Source organism: Hyperoodon ampullatus (genome assembly GCF_949752795.1).
Source record: "Hyperoodon ampullatus genome assembly, chromosome: 5".
In the NCBI taxonomy this organism is placed as follows: Eukaryota; Metazoa; Chordata; class Mammalia; order Artiodactyla; family Ziphiidae; genus Hyperoodon; species Hyperoodon ampullatus.
Genome location: NC_136918.1, coordinates 87,895,446 through 87,914,643, shown reverse-complemented (window position 1 = coordinate 87,914,643; position 19,198 = coordinate 87,895,446). Strand labels below are relative to the sequence as shown.

The 19,198-nt window shown below is 36.6% G+C and overlaps 1 protein-coding gene across 1 annotated transcript in view; it reads right to left on the bottom strand.

Moving 5' to 3' along the window:
* The window catches only part of SLC9C1 (solute carrier family 9 member C1), a gene marked incomplete at its 3' end in the record, with an annotated part of 96,588 nt that overhangs the window by 32,989 nt on the left and 44,401 nt on the right, over nucleotides 1–19,198 (bottom strand). The window contains exons 11-14 of the mRNA XM_079705265.1: nucleotides 17,538–17,704; nucleotides 15,646–15,771; nucleotides 12,132–12,226; nucleotides 8,735–8,854 (exon numbers count right to left, since the gene is read on the bottom strand). Coding sequence (XP_079561391.1) covers nucleotides 8,735–8,854; nucleotides 12,132–12,226; nucleotides 15,646–15,771; nucleotides 17,538–17,704 — 508 coding nt within the window. The remainder of the gene's footprint in view (nucleotides 1–8,734; nucleotides 8,855–12,131; nucleotides 12,227–15,645; nucleotides 15,772–17,537; nucleotides 17,705–19,198) is intronic.

The following is a 19,198-nucleotide window of genomic DNA, read 5'->3' as shown; positions in this document are numbered from 1 at the left end:
TGGTTTTCCCTCTTTCTCACTTTCCTCACCTCTCATTCATTTTTACTTATACTTTTAGTAGAAATACTTCAGATCATAAGACAGGGATAATTCAAACTGGAAATATTAAAAAAAAAACAAAGCAAATCTCTCCCACCTTCTAATAATTCCACTTCTCAGAGATGGCTACTATTACTAGTTTGAACATTTTTCCAATATTTTTGTTTATATAATCATATTTATAAATACAAAAGGAATTATATCATACATATTGCTCTGTAACCTGTTTTGTTTTTTTTTCTTTTCTCTTAGCAATGGATCACGAGAATTTTTCCTTGTCAAGGCATATAATCTGGAACAAATCCCAGCATGTGTGGTAGTGGAACAGGTTAGGTCGCATTTTATTAAAAACTTTAAATTAACATACATGCTCTGAAAAATTATTTTTATACTGAGTATGCTAGACAGTAGAATTGTGAGTGAGAGGATTTACTTAATGTATTTTATTGTGTGTGTGTGTGTGTGTGTGTGTGTGTGTGTGGTACGTGGACCTCTCACTGCTGTGGTCTCTCCCGTTGCGGAGCACAGGCTCCAGACGTGCAGGCTCAGCAGCCATGGCTCACGGGCCCAGCCACTCCGCAGCATGTGGGATCTTCCCGGACTGGGGCACGAACCCATGTCCCCTGCATTGGCAGGCAGACTCTCAACCACTGCGCCACCAGGGAAGCCCTACTTAATGTATTTTTAATTTTATTTTTAAATTATTCAACTAGTATAATAATGCATTATTATTGCTAAAACTTAAATGAAATTATTAATCAATTATTGATTGAAGAGTGGGTGAGTGCTGGATTACTTTGCTATTCTTAGAGGTAGATCTGTGTTACGCAGGACCTGAAATTTTTACAATTTGTAGCCCTTTTAAGGAAAAGAAGATGAAATTATGAATACATATATGATGCTGTCATCAAATTGCAAAAATCCTCCAAGGCCTCAGGCAGTGCCAGTGTGAGGGAGGAGCCAGAGAGTCTAAGCTTTGTTAAGTTTATGGTAACACTGCCTCTGCCCCTCTCAGCCCTCTCCCCAGACTGCTTTTATTTTCTTTTTATTTTTTAAAAAACTCAGCCATATTGAGGTATAACTGGCATAAAAATTGTAGATATTGAAAGTGTACATCATATATACATGTATATATACAATACAATGTATATACATATACATGGTGAAAGGATTCCCCCCATCTAGTTGATTAACACATCCATCACCTCACATAACTCTTTTTTGGGGGTGTGACCATTTAAGTTCTACTCTCTAGCAAATTTCAGTTATAAAGTACAGTGTTCTCAATTATAGTCACCATGTCTTACATTAGATCTTCAGGCATTATTCACCTTATAGCTGAAAGTTTGTAACCTTTTACCAATCCCTATTTCCCCAAACCCTCAGCTCTGGTTTCTACTCTCTGTTTCTATGAGTTGACTATTTTTTTTTAATGAATGAATGAACGAATTTATTTTTGGCTGTGTTGGGTCTTTGTTGCTGTGCACGGGCTTTCTCTAGTTGTGGTGAGCAGGGGTTACTCTTTGTTGTGGTGCATGGGCTTCTCATTGTGGTGGCTTCTCTTGTTGCGGAGCATGGGGTCTAGGCATGCAGGCTGCAGTAGTTGCAGCACGCAGGCTCAGTAGTTGTGGCACATGGGCTTAGTTGCTCCACACCATGTGAGATCTTCCTGGATCATGGCTTGAACCCATGTCCCCTGCACTGGCAGACGGATTCTTAACCACTGCACCACCAGGGAAGTCCCTATGAGTTGGCTTTTAAAAATCTATTATTTTATTTCATTTTTTTCATTTGACTTATTTTTAGGGTTAACATATAAGTGATACCATGCAGTATTTGTCTTTCTCAGTCTGGCTTATACTTAGCATAATGCTCTCAAGATCCAACCATGTTGTCACAAATGCAGGAGTTCCTTCTTTCTCATGGTTGAATAATATTCCATTGTATTTTCTCTATCCATTCATCCATTGATGGATGCTTACGTTCTTTTTATATCTTAACTATTGTGAATAATGCTACTGTGAAATGGGAGTGCAAATATCTCTTCGATATCTTGTGTTTATTTCTTTTGGATATATACTCAGAAGTGGGATTGCTAGATCATGTGGTAGTTCCATTTTTAATTTTTTGAGGAGACTCCATACTGTTTTCCACAGTGGCTGCATCAATTTAAGAGATAAGAGAATGTGAAATGAACAAAGAACTATAAAGTAGCAAGAAAACAATTATCAAATGGCAATAGTAAATCCATACCTATCTACTGATGATTTTCAGTAGTGGTATGCTTAGATTCCTTTCTCTTTATCTTTTGTGTATCTACTATTTTTTTTTGCTTTGTAGTTACCATGAGGCTTACATAAAACATGTTTATATTTATAACAGTCTATTTTAAGATAAACTTAACTTTGAATGCATACTAAAATCTTTACATTTTTACTCCTCCTCTCCACATTTTATGTTTTTGATGTTACAATTTACATCTTTTTACCTTGTGTATCCATTAACAAATTATTGTAGTTATTTTTAGTACTTCTGTCTTTTAACCATCATACTAGATTTATAAGTGACTTACTCACCATTATTACAACATTAGAGTACTCTGAATTTTACTATATATTTATTTACTTATGAAATTTATACTTTGATATGATTTCCTGTTATTAAAAAATTCCTGTTCATTTTAGCTTGAAAGGGACTTTAGTCCATTTTAACATTTCTTGTAAGGCTGGTCTTGAGGGTGCTGAATTCCTCAGCTTTTGCTTGCCTAGAAAAACTCATTATCTCTTCTTCAATTCTGAACAATTTTGCTGGGTAGAGAATTCTTGGTTGGTAGTTTTTTCTTTTTTTTTTCTTTCAGTACTTTGAGTGTATCATGCTACTCTCTTCTGACCTACAAAGTTTCTGCTGAAAAATATGCTGATAGTCTTATTGGTGCTTATGTGTCCCTTGTATATAACAAATTGTTTTTCTCTTGCTGGTTTTAATATTCTCTCCTTGTCTTTAAATTTTGACAATTTAATTACCTAGTGTGTCTTGGTGTGGGTCTTTTTGGATTAATCATATTTGGAAATTTCTGAGTTTCCTGGATCTGGATGTCTGTTTCTTTCCCTATGTAAAGAAAGTTTCCAGCCATTATTATTTTTTTTGAATAAGTTTGTTGCCCCTTTCTTTCTCTCTTCTCCTTCTGGCACCCCTATAATGTAAATACTGGTCCACCTGATGGTGTCCCATGAGTCATTTAAGCTATCTTCACTCTTTTTCATTCTTTTTTTTCCTCCTCAGATTGGACGAATTCTGCTGCCTTGTCTTTGAGATTGCTTATCTTTTTTTCTGCTTGATTTAGTCTGCTGTTAAACCCCTCTATTGAATGTTTCAGCTCAGTTATTCTTCAGCTCTGTGATTTCTGTTTGGGACATTTTTATATTGTTTATCTCTTTGTTAAATTTTTCCCTTTGTTTATACATTCTTCTTCTGACCCTAGTGAGCATCTTTGATCTCTCTAACAGATAAATCACAATAACAGATCTCTTTAAGAGATAAATCACTTATCTAAATTTCATTAAGGTGTTTCTGGAGTTTTATTCTGTTCTTTTGTTTGGAACATATTCCTCTGTTTCTTCATTTTCCTTCATGCTCTGTGTTGGTTTCTGCACATTAGATAAAACAGCCACCTCTTTTGGTCTTGATGGACTGGTCTTGTGTAGATAAACCTTATCATTCAGCCTAGCATGAGCTCTTGGTTGTCTCTCAAACCTTTGTGATTGTCCAAGCTGCCTTATTTGCTCTTAGTGGCTCCCAGTAGTTGAGGATGTGCCAAGACATGTTTGTGTCCCATTGTGGAGAGTATCATTCATCACCTAGATGCAAGCTGATTGGAAACAGGACTCCTCAGGTAGCAGCTTTTGAGGTATGCAAATAGACTTCTTTCAGGGAAAGACTGGGAGATGGGTATTTCTATCTGCTCCATCTGCACTGAGCCATGGAGCTGTAGCCCATTAAGAAGTGTTTCTTTGTTTGCTACAGTCCTGTGGGTCCTAAAATAGAAGCCCCCTTGGCCACTAGAGCCAGGCAATCAAGAGGTGTGTCCTTTGTGTGGAAGCCACAAAAGCCAGGGTGCCAAATTTTACACAAGCTCCTTCCAAGAAGACAACATCCTCATGAACACATTAAGAACTGTTTCTTTGTTCTAGTCTTGTGTATTTTGTGGTTATAAGCCTCATTAGATTTCAGAACTAGGTATTTTGGGGGCCCATCCCGTAGGGTGAAGTCTTAGAAGTTGGGGTGCTAGATATTGGGCTCAAACCCTTTGCTTCTCGGGAGAGACTGGGAGCTCTGTGTTCCCTTCCAATTGTATGTCTGTGCCAGGGGGTGAGTTTTATGGTGAAAGTGTGTCTCAGCATTTCCTACCTGTTTCAAAGTAGGTATTTTCTCATTAGCCTGATGTGTAGGAGTTGCTCAGTTTCTGGATTTCTTTCAAGGAGAACTCATCCATGTTTAGCTGTAGATTTGGTGTGTCCATGGAAGGAATTGAGTTCAGGAGCCTCAATGCCACCATCTTGGATGAGAGAACAAACTGCTTTTTAAAATTTCTTCCAGCAATAAAGTCACATCTGGCACAGCATTACACTTGAGGTTACCTTTTGCTTAAATTGATAATTGACTATAATCTGACTTGTTTATGTCAGATAGATAAATTAAAGGGGATATGATGGGAATTACTTACAATGTCTTTAAATCTTTAATGTTGGCATTAGTTTTTAAACTCCTCCTGGAATGCTATATTGCTTCTTATTACTATTTTGGCCAAGGGTTCCACTTGGTCACTTGGCCACTTCTGCCATGATTCTTATGATATAGGTCAACAAGACAATGTATGTGTTCAGCTAGACACTAAGTATATTCATCCCAATTATACACTTAGGGACTTAGGGAAATAACCACACAGTGAACCTGGTGGACTTCTATGAGACAGACTGGGTCAGAAACTCCATAAATTATCTGGCTTAAAAGCTCCCAGTTTAACTTGAGGAACACAATAGTATTTCAAGCCTTTGGTATCAGTATCATTTAAATGCCATAACCCAAAGTCCTAACAGAGTCTGAGTATTTTCTTTTCCCAATGCACAGGAAATCTGGTAAAATGATTAAATGTCCATCTGAGAGAAGATTGAGGAAATATTTATCCTACATATTTGTGGTGCTGCAGTTCTTTCTCAAGAACTCTGATTCTGAGAATTGACTTAGCTGTCTTGCAGTAATTGACTTCATCCCTTTGCTCAACAGCTCTCCTTTTCTACCTTGAGAAAAGTCAAGTAATACCACAGTTAACTGTTTGTCTATATTGTCTTTTAATATTCAATATTTGTTACCCATCCTTAGGTCAAACACTCTGACTGCTACTCCAGGTTTGCTGTCCACAAAATAAAGTATGCCCACCTTGCCTCTGACATTTAAGTGTTGCCATCTGTCTTCTGCCACTCCCATTTCCTTTTGATACTAGAGAGGCCTGTTCCACAGCAGACGTAATGATGGTTAACCATGTCCTGCAGAGGACATCTATCATTGAGTTTCTCACTGTTGCCTTGGTGAAGGGAAATATCCTCTGTCCTTTCACAGGGAACAAAATCATGAGGTTGGTTCTTCATTCTAATATAATAAATCTAGTTAAATATTCCAATTTTATCATCTGCACTTCATTTATTGTAGGTTATTGGCCTGGTCAAGCTTCAAAGAACCATCTCAGGAATATAATAGCACCAGCTCCAAGTGTCCTAGATAGAATGTTGAATCCTGAATTATCAGGTATAAGACCTCTGTGCCAATAAATTTCTCCCCAATCTGGCCTTATGTTGCAGCCCTGGTCCCATATCCTCAAGATCCATCCTCTTATATGTTCTACTAGTATTTGCTGATGTCAGGTCCTGTAATTTCGTCAGCTGACAAGTTGTAGTCTCCTGAAGCAGCCACTATATTTCCCCCTCCAGCTGTGTTGAGACCTGACCTGGGTAATTACCTTGGAAGCAATGAAAATGTGGTAGAAACTATTATATATATTTTTTCCATGTTATATAATTTATATATAAATTATATATTTTTTCATTTTCATTATATAAATCTTCTTTTGGTGATTGGCCTTGTTCATGTTTGTGATTCCATCACTTACTAATTTCAACATTTCATTAATACTATAGTCCATATTGGATAATTTTAATAACTGAAGTCTTAGGGATATAAATCTGCTGCTGTTATTTTTGCTGATTCACTCTCATGATTATTTGTTTCCTTGTGTGTTTGTTCATCTTTGTTAGTGACTTCATCCACTGGTTAGAGAACTCAATTTTTATTTAGCACTTAATAATAAATGCTAACATTTAAGTGCTTACTTAGTGCTAGTCTCTGGACTAAGTGCTTCTACACACACTATTTATGTAATCTTTACAACAATCCCATAATGAAGGCAGAGGTGAACCCAACTAGTATATACTAGTACCTACTATGTGCCAGTTATTTTGCCAAGTGCTTTACATATATCAGTCTCCAGAATATGACATAGATATTACTTTATCCGTTTTTCAAATGAGAAAACTGAGACCTTTCAAACTGATCCAGCTAATAAATGATAAAGACTAGGATTCTAAACTAAGCCATCTGACTCCAGAATCTGTACTACCTACTCTGAGATGAATGATATATAAGAGACAGCCTAAAATGTAGATTGATTATAAATCCTAGTTTTTCAAATCTCCACTTCTTTGTTACATCAACAGAAATAAGTACTCAGAAAGTTGTGGCCTAAGTCACTATTGAAGGCTTTAAAAGAACCATAGTACAAAAATATCCATTTGGTATTTACTGATAATCCTATTGAGAAGAGGGAGACCTCTCTTGAATCTAAGAAAAGAAATAAAAGACATCCCAGTTGGAAAGGAAAAAGTAAACATATCTCTATCCCTAGGTGATATGCTCTTAAATACAGAAAATCCTAGAGAATTCACAAAAAACAACTAGAGCTAATAAATGAATTCAGCAAAGCTTCAAGATACAAGATCAATATACAGAAATAACTTGTATTTCTATACATTAGAAATAAACACTACAAAAATGAAATCAGGAGCACAATTTTATTTGAAATAGCATAAAAATACTTAGGATTAAATTTTACCAAAGACATGTACACTGAAAACTATAAGACATTCCTAACAGGAATTAAAGATCTAAATAAATGAAAAGACATCCCATGGTCATGAATCAGAAAGTTTAATATTTTAAGACGGTAATACTACTCAAAGCAAGTTACAAACTAAATGTAATCCCTATGAAAATCTCAATGACATTTTTTATGTGCATAAATAGACAAGCTAATCCTAAAATTCATATGGAATTGCAAGGAACCCCGAATAGCTAAACCAATCTTGAAAAAGAAAATAAAGTGGATGGATTCACATTTCCTGATTTCATAATTATCTAGCAGATGTGGAAAACAATTTGGTGTTTCCTCAAGAAATTAAATAAATTAATTAAATAAAATAAATTTTATTTTCATATGATCCAGCAGTTTTACTCCTAGATGCATACCCAAAAGATGGAAAGCAGGAATTCAAACAAATACATGTACATAAATGTTCATAGCAGCACTGTTTACAATAGCCAAAAGGTGAGAACAACTCAAATACCCATCAACAGATGAATGGATAAAGAAAATACATCACGTCTGCACAATGGACTATTATTCAGCCATAAGAAGAAATAAAGTATTTTATTTAAGATAAGAAGAATAAAGTATTCATAAGAAAAATAAAGTATTCAATAAGAAGAATAAAGTATTCATACATGCTACAAAGTAGATGAACCTTATGCTACAGATACATGCTACAATGTGGAAGAAACATTATGCTGAGTGAAAGAATCCAGAAACCGACTTACTTCACCCTGTATGACAGACTCTAGGTACATCCACCTCACTACAAATAACTCAATTTCGTTTCCTTTTATGGCGGAGTAATATTCCATTGTATATATGTGCCACATCTTCTTTATCCATTCATCTGTCGATGGACACTTAGGTTGCTTCCAGGGTGGGATAGGGACGGTGGGAGGGAGGGAGATACAAGAGGGAAGAGATATGGGGATATATGTATATGTATAGCTGATTCACTTCTTTATAAAGCAGAAACTAACACACCATTGTAAAGCAATTATACTCCAATAAAGATGTTAAAAAAAAAGAATCCGTAAACCGAAGGCTATATGTTGTATGATTCTATCTATATAATACATCTGGAATAGGTAAATTCATAGAGACAGAAAGCAGACTAGTGCTATCCAGGAGCTGGGGGGAAGAGGGAATGGGGAGTGACTGCTAATCCAGTGCACTGGATTTACATTTGGGGCAATGAAAATGCCGTGGAATTTGACAGAGGAGATGGTTGCCCAATGTGAATATACTAAATAACCCTGAATGGTACACTTAAAAATGGTTAACATTTAATCTTGTATGAAATTTACCTCTATAATAAAAGTTATTACACTATATCTTTTTTTCTTTAAATAACTTTTTGTATGTATATAAGTAATTTGGTTGTAAACCACCTCAAAATATTTTACAAAGTATTCAGGATATAAATTTTTAAAAATAAATAAAAGGAAATTTCAAATGATTATAATAGCATTTCTAGTAAGGTTTAAAAGCACTTACCTTGATGGGATCCCTTTTTCCTTTTTCGTATTATACACCCAATTGAGCAATACTTTTCTAGTAAAGGCAAGAATTGTTTTGCTTTCAGAATAATTCTTTATTGTCTCAGCACTCATATATCTAAAAAAAAAAAAAAAGAAGAAGAAGAAGAACCTTTAAACATGCTTTAAAATTTTTGAGATAAGTTTAATGCAGTATTGTCAGGAGGCAGGAAAACTATTTTGTCAGTGACGACAGGAAATGAGACACTTTCATGGACATAGGTCCAAGTCATGAAAATGTAGATAAAGGTGAATATATAATTATGAGGTTAGATTGTGGGGCTCATCATTAAACAGAGAGTAAAAAAAAATGGAGATAAATGGTTCAAAATAGAGAAGTCAAGTTTCAGGGAGAGAAAGCATACCATGATTCCAATATTTGGGATTCAAATATATGTGGGTTTTTGTGTTTGATCCTCCATTATCTGGGTGGCAGTGTACAAATTACCTCATTAACCTGTTTGCTCTCAGAATGGAAGTAAAAATACTTATGTCAGCCTGGGAAACTTAAATAAGAAAGCATATATGAGGCATCTAGCCCAACTCACACATTCACCCATCTCTTTTCTTGCACCTTCTGGGAAAGTAATCAGGGAGTTTATGGGGAAAATACAAGTGGAGAAGTGAAAGAGCAAAAATGGTTACTTGGAGAAGTTGGTGCTCATAAACCCCCAAAAGACATCTGCCCCAAGCTGCCTGTAGGTTTCTTCTGGGTTTTTTGTTGAGGCAGTTCAGATCTATGTGCTATGATTTGGTCTTGCTCAGCAAATTCCCTTGGTTTATGAGGAACTTACCTGCTGCTGACCAGATACTTACATTGTCTTCATCAGAAGGAGGATGGGGCTCCATCCCTGGATCTGAGGCCCTACGTTAAAATGAAGCTTAATGGAAGGGCATTGGTGACTTAAGTACAAAGGTGGACCTTGTTCTTCCTATGGATTATGATGTTCTCACCCTAAAATTTGGGCAATTTCTCTGTTACAGGGATACTGATATAATTAAAAAGAAGGAAGTTATTCTGTTCTCAGTGATTCAATATAATAATGTGGTAATTACACAGAAAATCATGAATGTATATATGACTTGATTCATTTCTGATTTTTAAAATATTTGATTGAGCACCTTTTATGCTTGATAAATGCATGGGGTAAACCATAGATACTGGTCTCCGCCCTCAAGAATCCAGAAGACTAGTGGAGTAAAACATGCAAAAAACAGTTGCAGTTAAGTGTAGTAAGCATTCTGCAGAGACAATAAGAGGACACTCTGGACCCACAAAGGAGGGTGTTGAATATAGTCTTGGGGAATCAGGAAACCTTCCTGAAGGAATTAATGTCTAAGCTAAGACTTGATCATTTCACAAGTTCTTATGAATCCTAAACATCTGTGATATCAATGTGTGTGATATTTTACAGGCCAAATTACTGTGTTTTTCAGGCTCCTGAGTTCCTATTTTATATCAACATATTCACTGTTTAGACCTGATTTAGGAGAAGAGTATGATCTCTCTAACTGGATAGTGAGGTAGGATAGCTTTGAATCCGTGCTCTGTAATTCATTAGTTAAATAACCCTGGGTAAATTATTTAATCTCTCTGTGCCCCACTTTCCCCACCTGCAAAATAAAGATAATAATAGCACTTATAGGATTTTTATGACATTGAATGGGTAATATGTTTAAAACTGTGTCTGACACAAGACAATAAATATAAGCTATATTCAAAGTATTGCTTCTTAGGCAATTACGCAGGCACTTAGCACTGGTCCTGGTACCTCTATTTAACCCCCTACTGTTTTTATCTTTAGACTTGTTTTCTTGCTGCAGGTTACCCCAACAGGTGGGGCTATGGATAGGAATGATCAGCAGATGGTGAAATCAACTCCAAAGCAACACAGCAAAGCAGCAAGCACTGAGCACAAGTGTAATTAAGAGAAAGTTCTCTGATCTGAACACCATTTCACTGATCTTGATATTCCCCAGTGCTGGCGTATAGTTTTGCACACATCAGTATTCAATATTTATCTCTTGCACGTATGAATGAAAATGTAATATATGTTTCAAAATTTGCCTTTGTTGCCCACTACGAGTCCTTTCAAACCTTAACCCCATTTACTTTGGGTCCTCAGAGGCATATGTTGCTTCTGCCTTCGTGGGTTTTTAGAGGAAAAATCAAGGTGGTGGGCTGAATTGCTCTATATAGGTACTGTTTTATATGTATTCTACATATGTTAACCTCTCCTGGACAATGCAGTGATACTACTTTTCAGCATGTCATTTGCTCATTCATTTAAAAACTTCTGCTGTACATAGTGCATCTGTCTTTAAAGTATGAATCATATTGTTTTAAATTGATCACATCTGCCCAGCCTTCTCCCTCTACTTCACTAACACCGCTCAGGTCCCCTAAGCATTTGAGGGCCCTAGAGCAAGAGGGCAGGTGGAGGACTTGCACCATATATGGAAAGATAATGTCATAATGATTTGCATGGCGAGGCTTGAAATTAAAACTCTTAGGCTCTTTGAAAATCTGAACGCACACTGCAGTGAGAGCATGCTCTAGTGTCTGGCGCTTCTCTTCCCACACAAAACTTTATCTCTCACTGTATCTCAAGCCAGTGCATGTGAGTGGACACCAGGCCGGCACATGTCTTAGGTTTGAGGGGTGCACACCAAGGGCCCAGTTTGCTTGTAAGATCATGACATGAGGGAAAAGGCCCAAGCAATCCTAGAAATAAGCTTAGGACCACTTGAGCAGGAAATTTTGGTGTCTGTGGTACCAGAAATGAGATCTAGAACAAGAAGGTATGTCTGGGTTTTGGGTGGTCACTGTCGCAACTGCACTGCAGTTTAACTCGTCCCTCTTCCCAGTCATACACTCCACAGGGGATGATCTGAGGGTACTCCCTATCATGCTGACTTTGAGGAACTCATTGCTGACTCTGGAGGCTTGCATCTAAAGAAATCATTATGAGTATATCAGGAAAGGTTGTGCATTGGGAAGATGTGCCTGGAAGGACTAAGGAAGTCTTTGACCTCAGTGAGGTATCTGAGTAGCCTAGAAGGAGGAGTGGTTTACCACAGCTTAGCTTTGCAGCGGTGGGCAAAAGGAGAAAAGGAAGGGCATCTCAGTCAGAAGCAGCAGCTGGTTCAAATGCACAGAGGTGTGGATTAGTGGAGCAAGTTTGGGAAACTGGAAGCAAGTGATTTGACCTGGTTGTGGGGTGGAGAGCAGGCAGTGGCTTGCACGCATAACACTGGATGATCTCAAGTTACCGGACAAAAGCGAGAAACTCATTTGCACAATTTCCTAAATGTAGTGGCTTAGGATGGAAGCCTTCTCCTGAAAATATACTTACTCTCCTTTCTCACCAAAGCTTCCTGCTGCACCTACTAGCACCTGGACTGCACTCTGGGACAGAGTCTCATTCCTGTATTGTCTCTGGTAGCTTGCCTAAAAGAAATGTTGAATCAAATCATTCTATAATATGGGTAACAGGGACAATATATTATTTTCTTTATGGAAAAATAACCTGTGAGAAAGAAGTCAAAATCCCCAAATAATCTAGTATCTTTATATATAAAAAATTTTTTTTCTATGGAGTCCAGACCATGAGGTCAGTGCAGAAGGTAGGTCTGAGTTTTGGGTGGAATGAAAATGGTTATGCAGGAAACTAGGTTCCTCTAGATGTTAATTAGGTTTTCAAAAATAAGTGGAGTTCTGTGGCCAAATAAGTGTGGGAACTGTTGCAAAGTATCCCCATCTTAAAAGTTTATAATGCATATTAGAATATTAAAGACTCTGAGAAATTCTACAGTAAGGGATTCTGATTTATATCTTTATTTAATTCCACTTCCCCAAATATTTTGACAACAGAACTCTCTTGTCTCCTATCTATTCCCAGCATGAAATGAACTGCTCCTGTGGTGCAGAACACAGACATTCATTCATTCAGTCCATATACTGAGAACCCACTCGGCTTCTGTGTGCTGAACATTGTTGAGAATCAACTTCCTAAATTGGGATGTGTGATATGACTAAAGATTCCTGGTTCCATAGAAGACATTCTGTCTGCACAATTATTTACGGACATCTAAACATGGTTTTGCTCTTGGGGGATCCTAGAAAGGGGCAGAACTAGATTTAAGGATGAAAGGTCAAAAGGTTATTTGTCAGTAATGAAAGGAATTCAATAAAGTATCATTTTCTCCTTAAACTTCATTAAAATACTTGCAAAATAATGTAAAATTAAAATATTTTCAGTATCCTCAAAGATAAGCACTGTAGTTTGTGGGGGAAATAAGAAAGCCGAAAGTCATATGGAGCTCATGAAAGCTTAGCGACATAAATGACAAAGCAGTTAGATACTAGAAAAATGTTAACTCTTAAGTGATCCTTCACACCAAAATGTAAGAAGAATTTAGAGAATAGTTGATTCCTAACAATAACTGCCATCTCTGAACTCTCTAATATACTACTGAATTAACATAATAATTTATGTTTTACAGAAAATTATTTAATTCTTGCAACAGCTTTATGAGGAAGGTATACAAATCTGCATAGATGAGAAAGATGAGGCTCCTCAGGGAGTTGAGCAGTTTTCTCAAGATCACATTGGAAACTCAGTTCTTTCTGAATTTAAAGCCTGCCTCTCTTTTCCCCCATTATGTTGTGCTGCTCTCTTGTGCCACTGTCTTACCATGCTGTGCTTCATCTTCTTTCTTTTTTAAATTAATTAATTTATTTGTCTTCTCTGGGTCTTAGTTGCCACACACAGAATCATCATTGCCACGTGTGGGTTCTTCCTTGTGGCATGTGGGATCTTTAGTTGCGGCATGCATGCGGGATCTAGTTCCCTGACCAGGGATCAAACCCGGGACCCCTGCATTGGGAGCGTGGAGTCTTAACCACTGGACCACCAGGGAAGTCCCCCTCTTCTAACATACAGTAGTGGAGGAGATATTGCTCCCGTTAACAAGAGCTGGCTGAGATTTAAATAAGAACTCTCAGAGCTTTGAAAACTGCAATAACCAATTAATACTGTAGGGAGCAGTGAACATTAACATTGAGATTTCAGAAATCAAATCAACAAGCTAAGATACACATGAAAATATGTCTAGAACAAAGAAAGGCTAAAAATATATGAGGTGAGATGAAGATCTGGAGAATAGAACAGAGAGATCCAATATATTTTGAAAAATAGGATTTCTGGATTAAGACCTAACACACAGCACAAAATCAATGAAGATATAATAGTAGAAAAAAAACCATTTAAGGCAATAAATCAAAAAGTTACAGGAAGTATATATTGCAGAAAACACAGGCTATCATGAGTGGAAGGAATCTAAGAGGTCATTCAGGTAGCATAATTTCCCCTTTTACAGATGGGGAGAATAACAACTTAAAAGAATATGTTCTGAGTCACATATCATATTAATAATAAAAGCAAGACTAAAAATGGAGTCTCCTGCATTGATTTTAAGGGTTCCTGAATACTATATTTTCCTGAAATAAATTAAAAATCTGGAAGTGACTCAAAGACATGATCTCATAAAATCTGCTGGTGGAACAAAGCATGATATGGGCATAAGTTCACCCTTCATGGCACTGGCTCAATTGCTTAAAGAAGTTATTTAGGTCCTTGGAAACCTGTCTTTGTGACTCAGCTTGTCTGCCAGGACTACTTCTGAGGAGGGAATAATCATACCCTAAAGATCTTCCACTTCCCAAGTTAGACTGAGCAAGCAGAATCCTATATGCATGGAACAGCTAAGAAATGCATGACAGTTCCACAGGCAGTGAGGAAGTCCCAACATGAACATTTTGAGAGGATGAGTCATGGCAACTGGTCAAGACTCTGTCTCTGACCTGGATAGAAAATGGTAACTGGGCTATTAGCATTTCCTCACAGAGTCCTATATGCTGCTGTGCTACAGAATTTCTTTAATTTTTACCCAAGATTTGATATGAAAACCTACTAACCTATACCTGCAGTTACTAGTGGACTTGGTGGTATTCTTTCAGGAAAAACTGGTTTGGTCCAGATATAGGCAGTGTCATGGAAATGACTGCATAATGCATCTGGTGGTAGAGCTCAGCTGTAATTCCTGCCATTGGGATCTGTGAAATTCCAAGTTCCTCAAAAAAAACACCTTCTACTTAAGCTAATTTGAGTGGATTTCTTTTTCTTTTTGTCCTTTTCTTTTTTGTCTTTGCAGTCAAGCAGATTCCTAAGACAATGCCAAACTTCCCTTTGCCTTTGTAAACAATCTATTAAGCTGTGCAGGTGAGCATAACCAAGATGTCTTAAGCAAGGGAGAAACTTTTCAGTATAATTTTAGCCAATAATTTAATTTTTTTAATTTTAATTTTTTTAGTATAGTACTGGCACAAAAACAGACATGTAGATCAATGGAACAGGATAGAGAGCCCAGAAATAAACCCAAGCACCTATGGTCAATTAATCTATGACAAAGGAGGCAAGAATGTACAATGGAAAAAGACAGTCTCTTTAATAAGAGGTGTTGGGAAAGCTGGACAGCTACATGTAGGAGAATGAGATTACATTTTCTCACATCACATCCTAAAATAAATTCAAAATTAAAGACCTAAATGTAAGACTGGAAACCACAAAACTCCTAGAAGAAAACATAGGCAGAACACTCTTTGACATAAATCGTAGCAATATTTTTTGGGATCTGTCTCCTAAGGCAAAGGAAACGAAAGCAAAAATGAACAAATGGGACCTAATTAAACTTAACAAAGGAGCCCATTGATAAAACGAAAAGACAACCTACTGAATGGGAAAAAATATTTGCAAATGATATAAATGATAGGACAATAATTTAAAAAGCGTATAATAAAATACTAACTATTTGTGCTGACAGGAGACGCCTCTTGGCCAGCTCCATTGCTTCAATGTTAAGGGTCTCATCTATTTCCTTGTTACAGTGTAGACATTTCACTTTTTGATGTTCTGTTGTTTCTTCTTGGCCCAACTAAATAAAACACAAATCAAAACCAAAAAATAATACATGAACATTAACATATTGTTTAGCATAAACCTCAAGCAATTCACATACCATTTTGGTTTAAAAAAGTATAGAAATTTTGCTAGATACAGAAAAATGTTCAGATGAGTTTTCTCATTGTTTGCATAGTCATCTAGAAGGTAAAATAATTGCCAATTTGGCGGGAAGGAGTTATATCATATTTTTACCTTTGCATGACATTGGTAAAAGTTTATAAAAGCTACTACATTTCTGATCACACTTTAAACCACTGGTTCTGAAAGTGTGGTTCCCCAGCACCAGCAGCATCACCTGGGTATTGTTAGAAATGCACATTCTCAAACCCCACCATAGACCTGCTGAATCAGAGACTGTGGGGAGATGGGACAGCAATCTATGTTTTTACAAACCCATTCCATGATTCTGCTACAGCTAAAGTGTGACAACCACTGCTTTAAACTAATCACTTAAGGTAGAATAAAAAGTGAACATGGCTGTTAGGAGATGGGTATATGGATAACTCCATTTTATAGATGAAAAAGTAGAAGCTTAGATAAAATAAAAGGTTTATATAAAGACCACAAAGCATTTATTAAGTGGTAAAACTAGGATATGAACCCAGATTTTCTGAGTCTAAAGCCAATGTTCTATCTATAACACTAGAATATCCCTCATGTCAGCATCATAAAGAGGAGAATGTAGTTGTTTAATTATCTGCCTTCTGAGACAGATCAAATACCAGAGTGGTGCCCTTAACCCTGACTTTGCATTAGAATTAGCTGGGTAAATGGATTAAAAATATATATTCCTGGGACCCTCCTCAAACCATCTGCATCAGAATCTCCTGGGTAGAGGCTGGGAAATCAATCTGTATTTTTTAATAAGCTTTCCAGGTGATTCTGATGCAGCCAGATTAACAAAAGGCCACAATCAGATATTGGGAGCTACTATAAAAAATCCTTAGATTTGACTTGGTACTTTTCTTATCCAGAAATCCTGGCAATATTCCTGCAGACACAAGGCTTGATTCTGGGCCCCGATCTGGAGCTTCAAGCACCATAGAGGATTTAAAATGGAGTTTTAGAAATCCTATTTCATAGCAACCAATTATCTTATGTCTACAGTCATAGAAGTTAGCCCCTCATATGGTGTGATGCAGAAAAACATTGCAATGAAAATTGGACGTAATATAGGAGACGGCAACCCAGAAGAAGCCTTGAGCAGATACCAGGACAACTTTTATTATTTCTCCTTGTGGCATTCATGACTGCTGATGAATTATGAACTCATATATGAATTAGAAGTCTGACCATGGAGATTCTAAAGCATATCTCAGAAGCAGGAGGTGACATTTCACCACATCTAATCGTATGACACTGGCTTTGAATTTTGTTTTACATTACAAAGTAATATTAACCATAAACCAGGGCCTAGCAAGTACTTGGCTATATAATAGCCTAAATAAACACTGAATCAATGCTGTCCATCTTCAGCCCAGTAAAAAAACTAGCCATTTTCTAGGGCTCAGTATCTTCTTTTTATGCTGTCTTTTAAAGGCTGCTCCAATACACTAGTCCTTCTTTTGAATTTACAATACATACTTGATATACTCAAAGGGGTTGTCAGTTCTATTTTGCCCCATAGTGGTCACAAAATTCCCTAAGAATTGTGAATTAATATTTATAACATTTATACTTATTTAAGGGCAATCATATCCACTTTGAAGGAATAAACAAAAGATATTACTTGCTTACTGCATATGGGTTTTGCAGTATAATTTCTTTCTCAACCATGTTCCAATCTGCGTTAGCAAGATCTTTGTCAAATTTGAGTGCAGAGGCTGCAGATACGGTTAGTTCTTGAAAGTGTTGAAATGTATAATACAGTGATTTATACTTTGTTGATGTGACATCATGAAGACCTTTGATACAAAGAACACATTTTATAAATAGTAGACATCATCATTTTGATAATATATATAGAATATACACATATACATATAGATGTGTAGGAGGTATATGCAGGAGGTATAGATATACATATACATATATGTACACAGTGTATGTGTAGATATATACATATATTTCCCACCTATACATAAGGTCATATATATAAGTATTTATGGTATATATTTATTTATCTCCAGATGTATACATTTGACCCTTGAACAACATGGGAGTCAGGGGTGCCAACCCTCCACGCATATAACTTTACAGTTGGCCGTTCATATCCATGGTTCTTCATCCTCAGATTCAATAAGCAGGTTCATGTTATACTGAAGTACATATTAAAAAATTTTTTAATTAAAAAAAATTCACATCCACTTATAAGTGGATTGGCGTAGTTCAAATCCATGTTGATCAAGGATCAACTGTGTGTGTGTGTGTGTGTGTGTGTGTGTGTGTGTGTGTGTGTGTGTGTATGTATATATATCTCCAGACCTCAATAATGTTTGAAGGAATCTTACTACCAGACACAAATTCTCTTTTTCTGAGCCATAGAAGTTTCTTTGGAAAGCAATAATGTTCCATGAACAAATGTTCACTGCTCTCAGTGCAAGTAAACAGATGCTCCACAATAAGAATTTTAGGTTTATTTAGCTACTAAGTAGAACATCTGATAAACTGCAGAATTTTACCTCTTTAATCTGTTTTTCCCATTTTACTATGTTAAGGCTCAGAAAATAAAAACAGAAAAAAAAGTAAATGGAAGAAAAGATTTTATTGCAAATATGAGGATGAAGGTGCAATATTATCCATAAAGATGAAATTTAAGATTGGTTACAAAATGCCATATGAATGAAAACTCTGCGTGTAACAAGAAAGGGTGATAAAGCAGTTAAGAATACAATGGATTAAAAGCATTAGAGCAATTTGTTTTTAGTTCTTTAACTGCCATTATCAAGCCATGTGACCTTAGACAAGAACTTTTAACTCTTTAGATTTCAATTTATCAATTGTTAAAAAGTAGGGGAGGGCTTCCCTGGTGGCACAGTGGTTGAGAGTCCGCCTGCCGATGCAGGGGAAACGGGTTCGTGCCCCGGTCTGGGAAGATCCCACATGCTGCGGAGCGGCTGGGCCCGTGAGCCATGGCTGCTGGGCCTGTGCGTCCGGAGCCTGTGCTTCTTTTTAAGGACCTTATTCATAAAATTACACTTACTTGCTTAAAACCAACCAAGAAATCCATCTATCCCTTAGAATAAAATCTTAAAATTCAAGGTCCTTCATTATCTAACTCTTTCCCTACCTCTCCCATCTGGACTTCCTTCACTATTGGCATTGTTCTCGAAGGTCCCAGCATCTTACCTTCTTTCCTTGAACACACTCATTTTCTAATTTCCTCAGGAATCTATTACCTGTTGTGTTTTCTATTTTATTTATATGTGGTTTGTTTATTTTTATACAAAAATGACTCT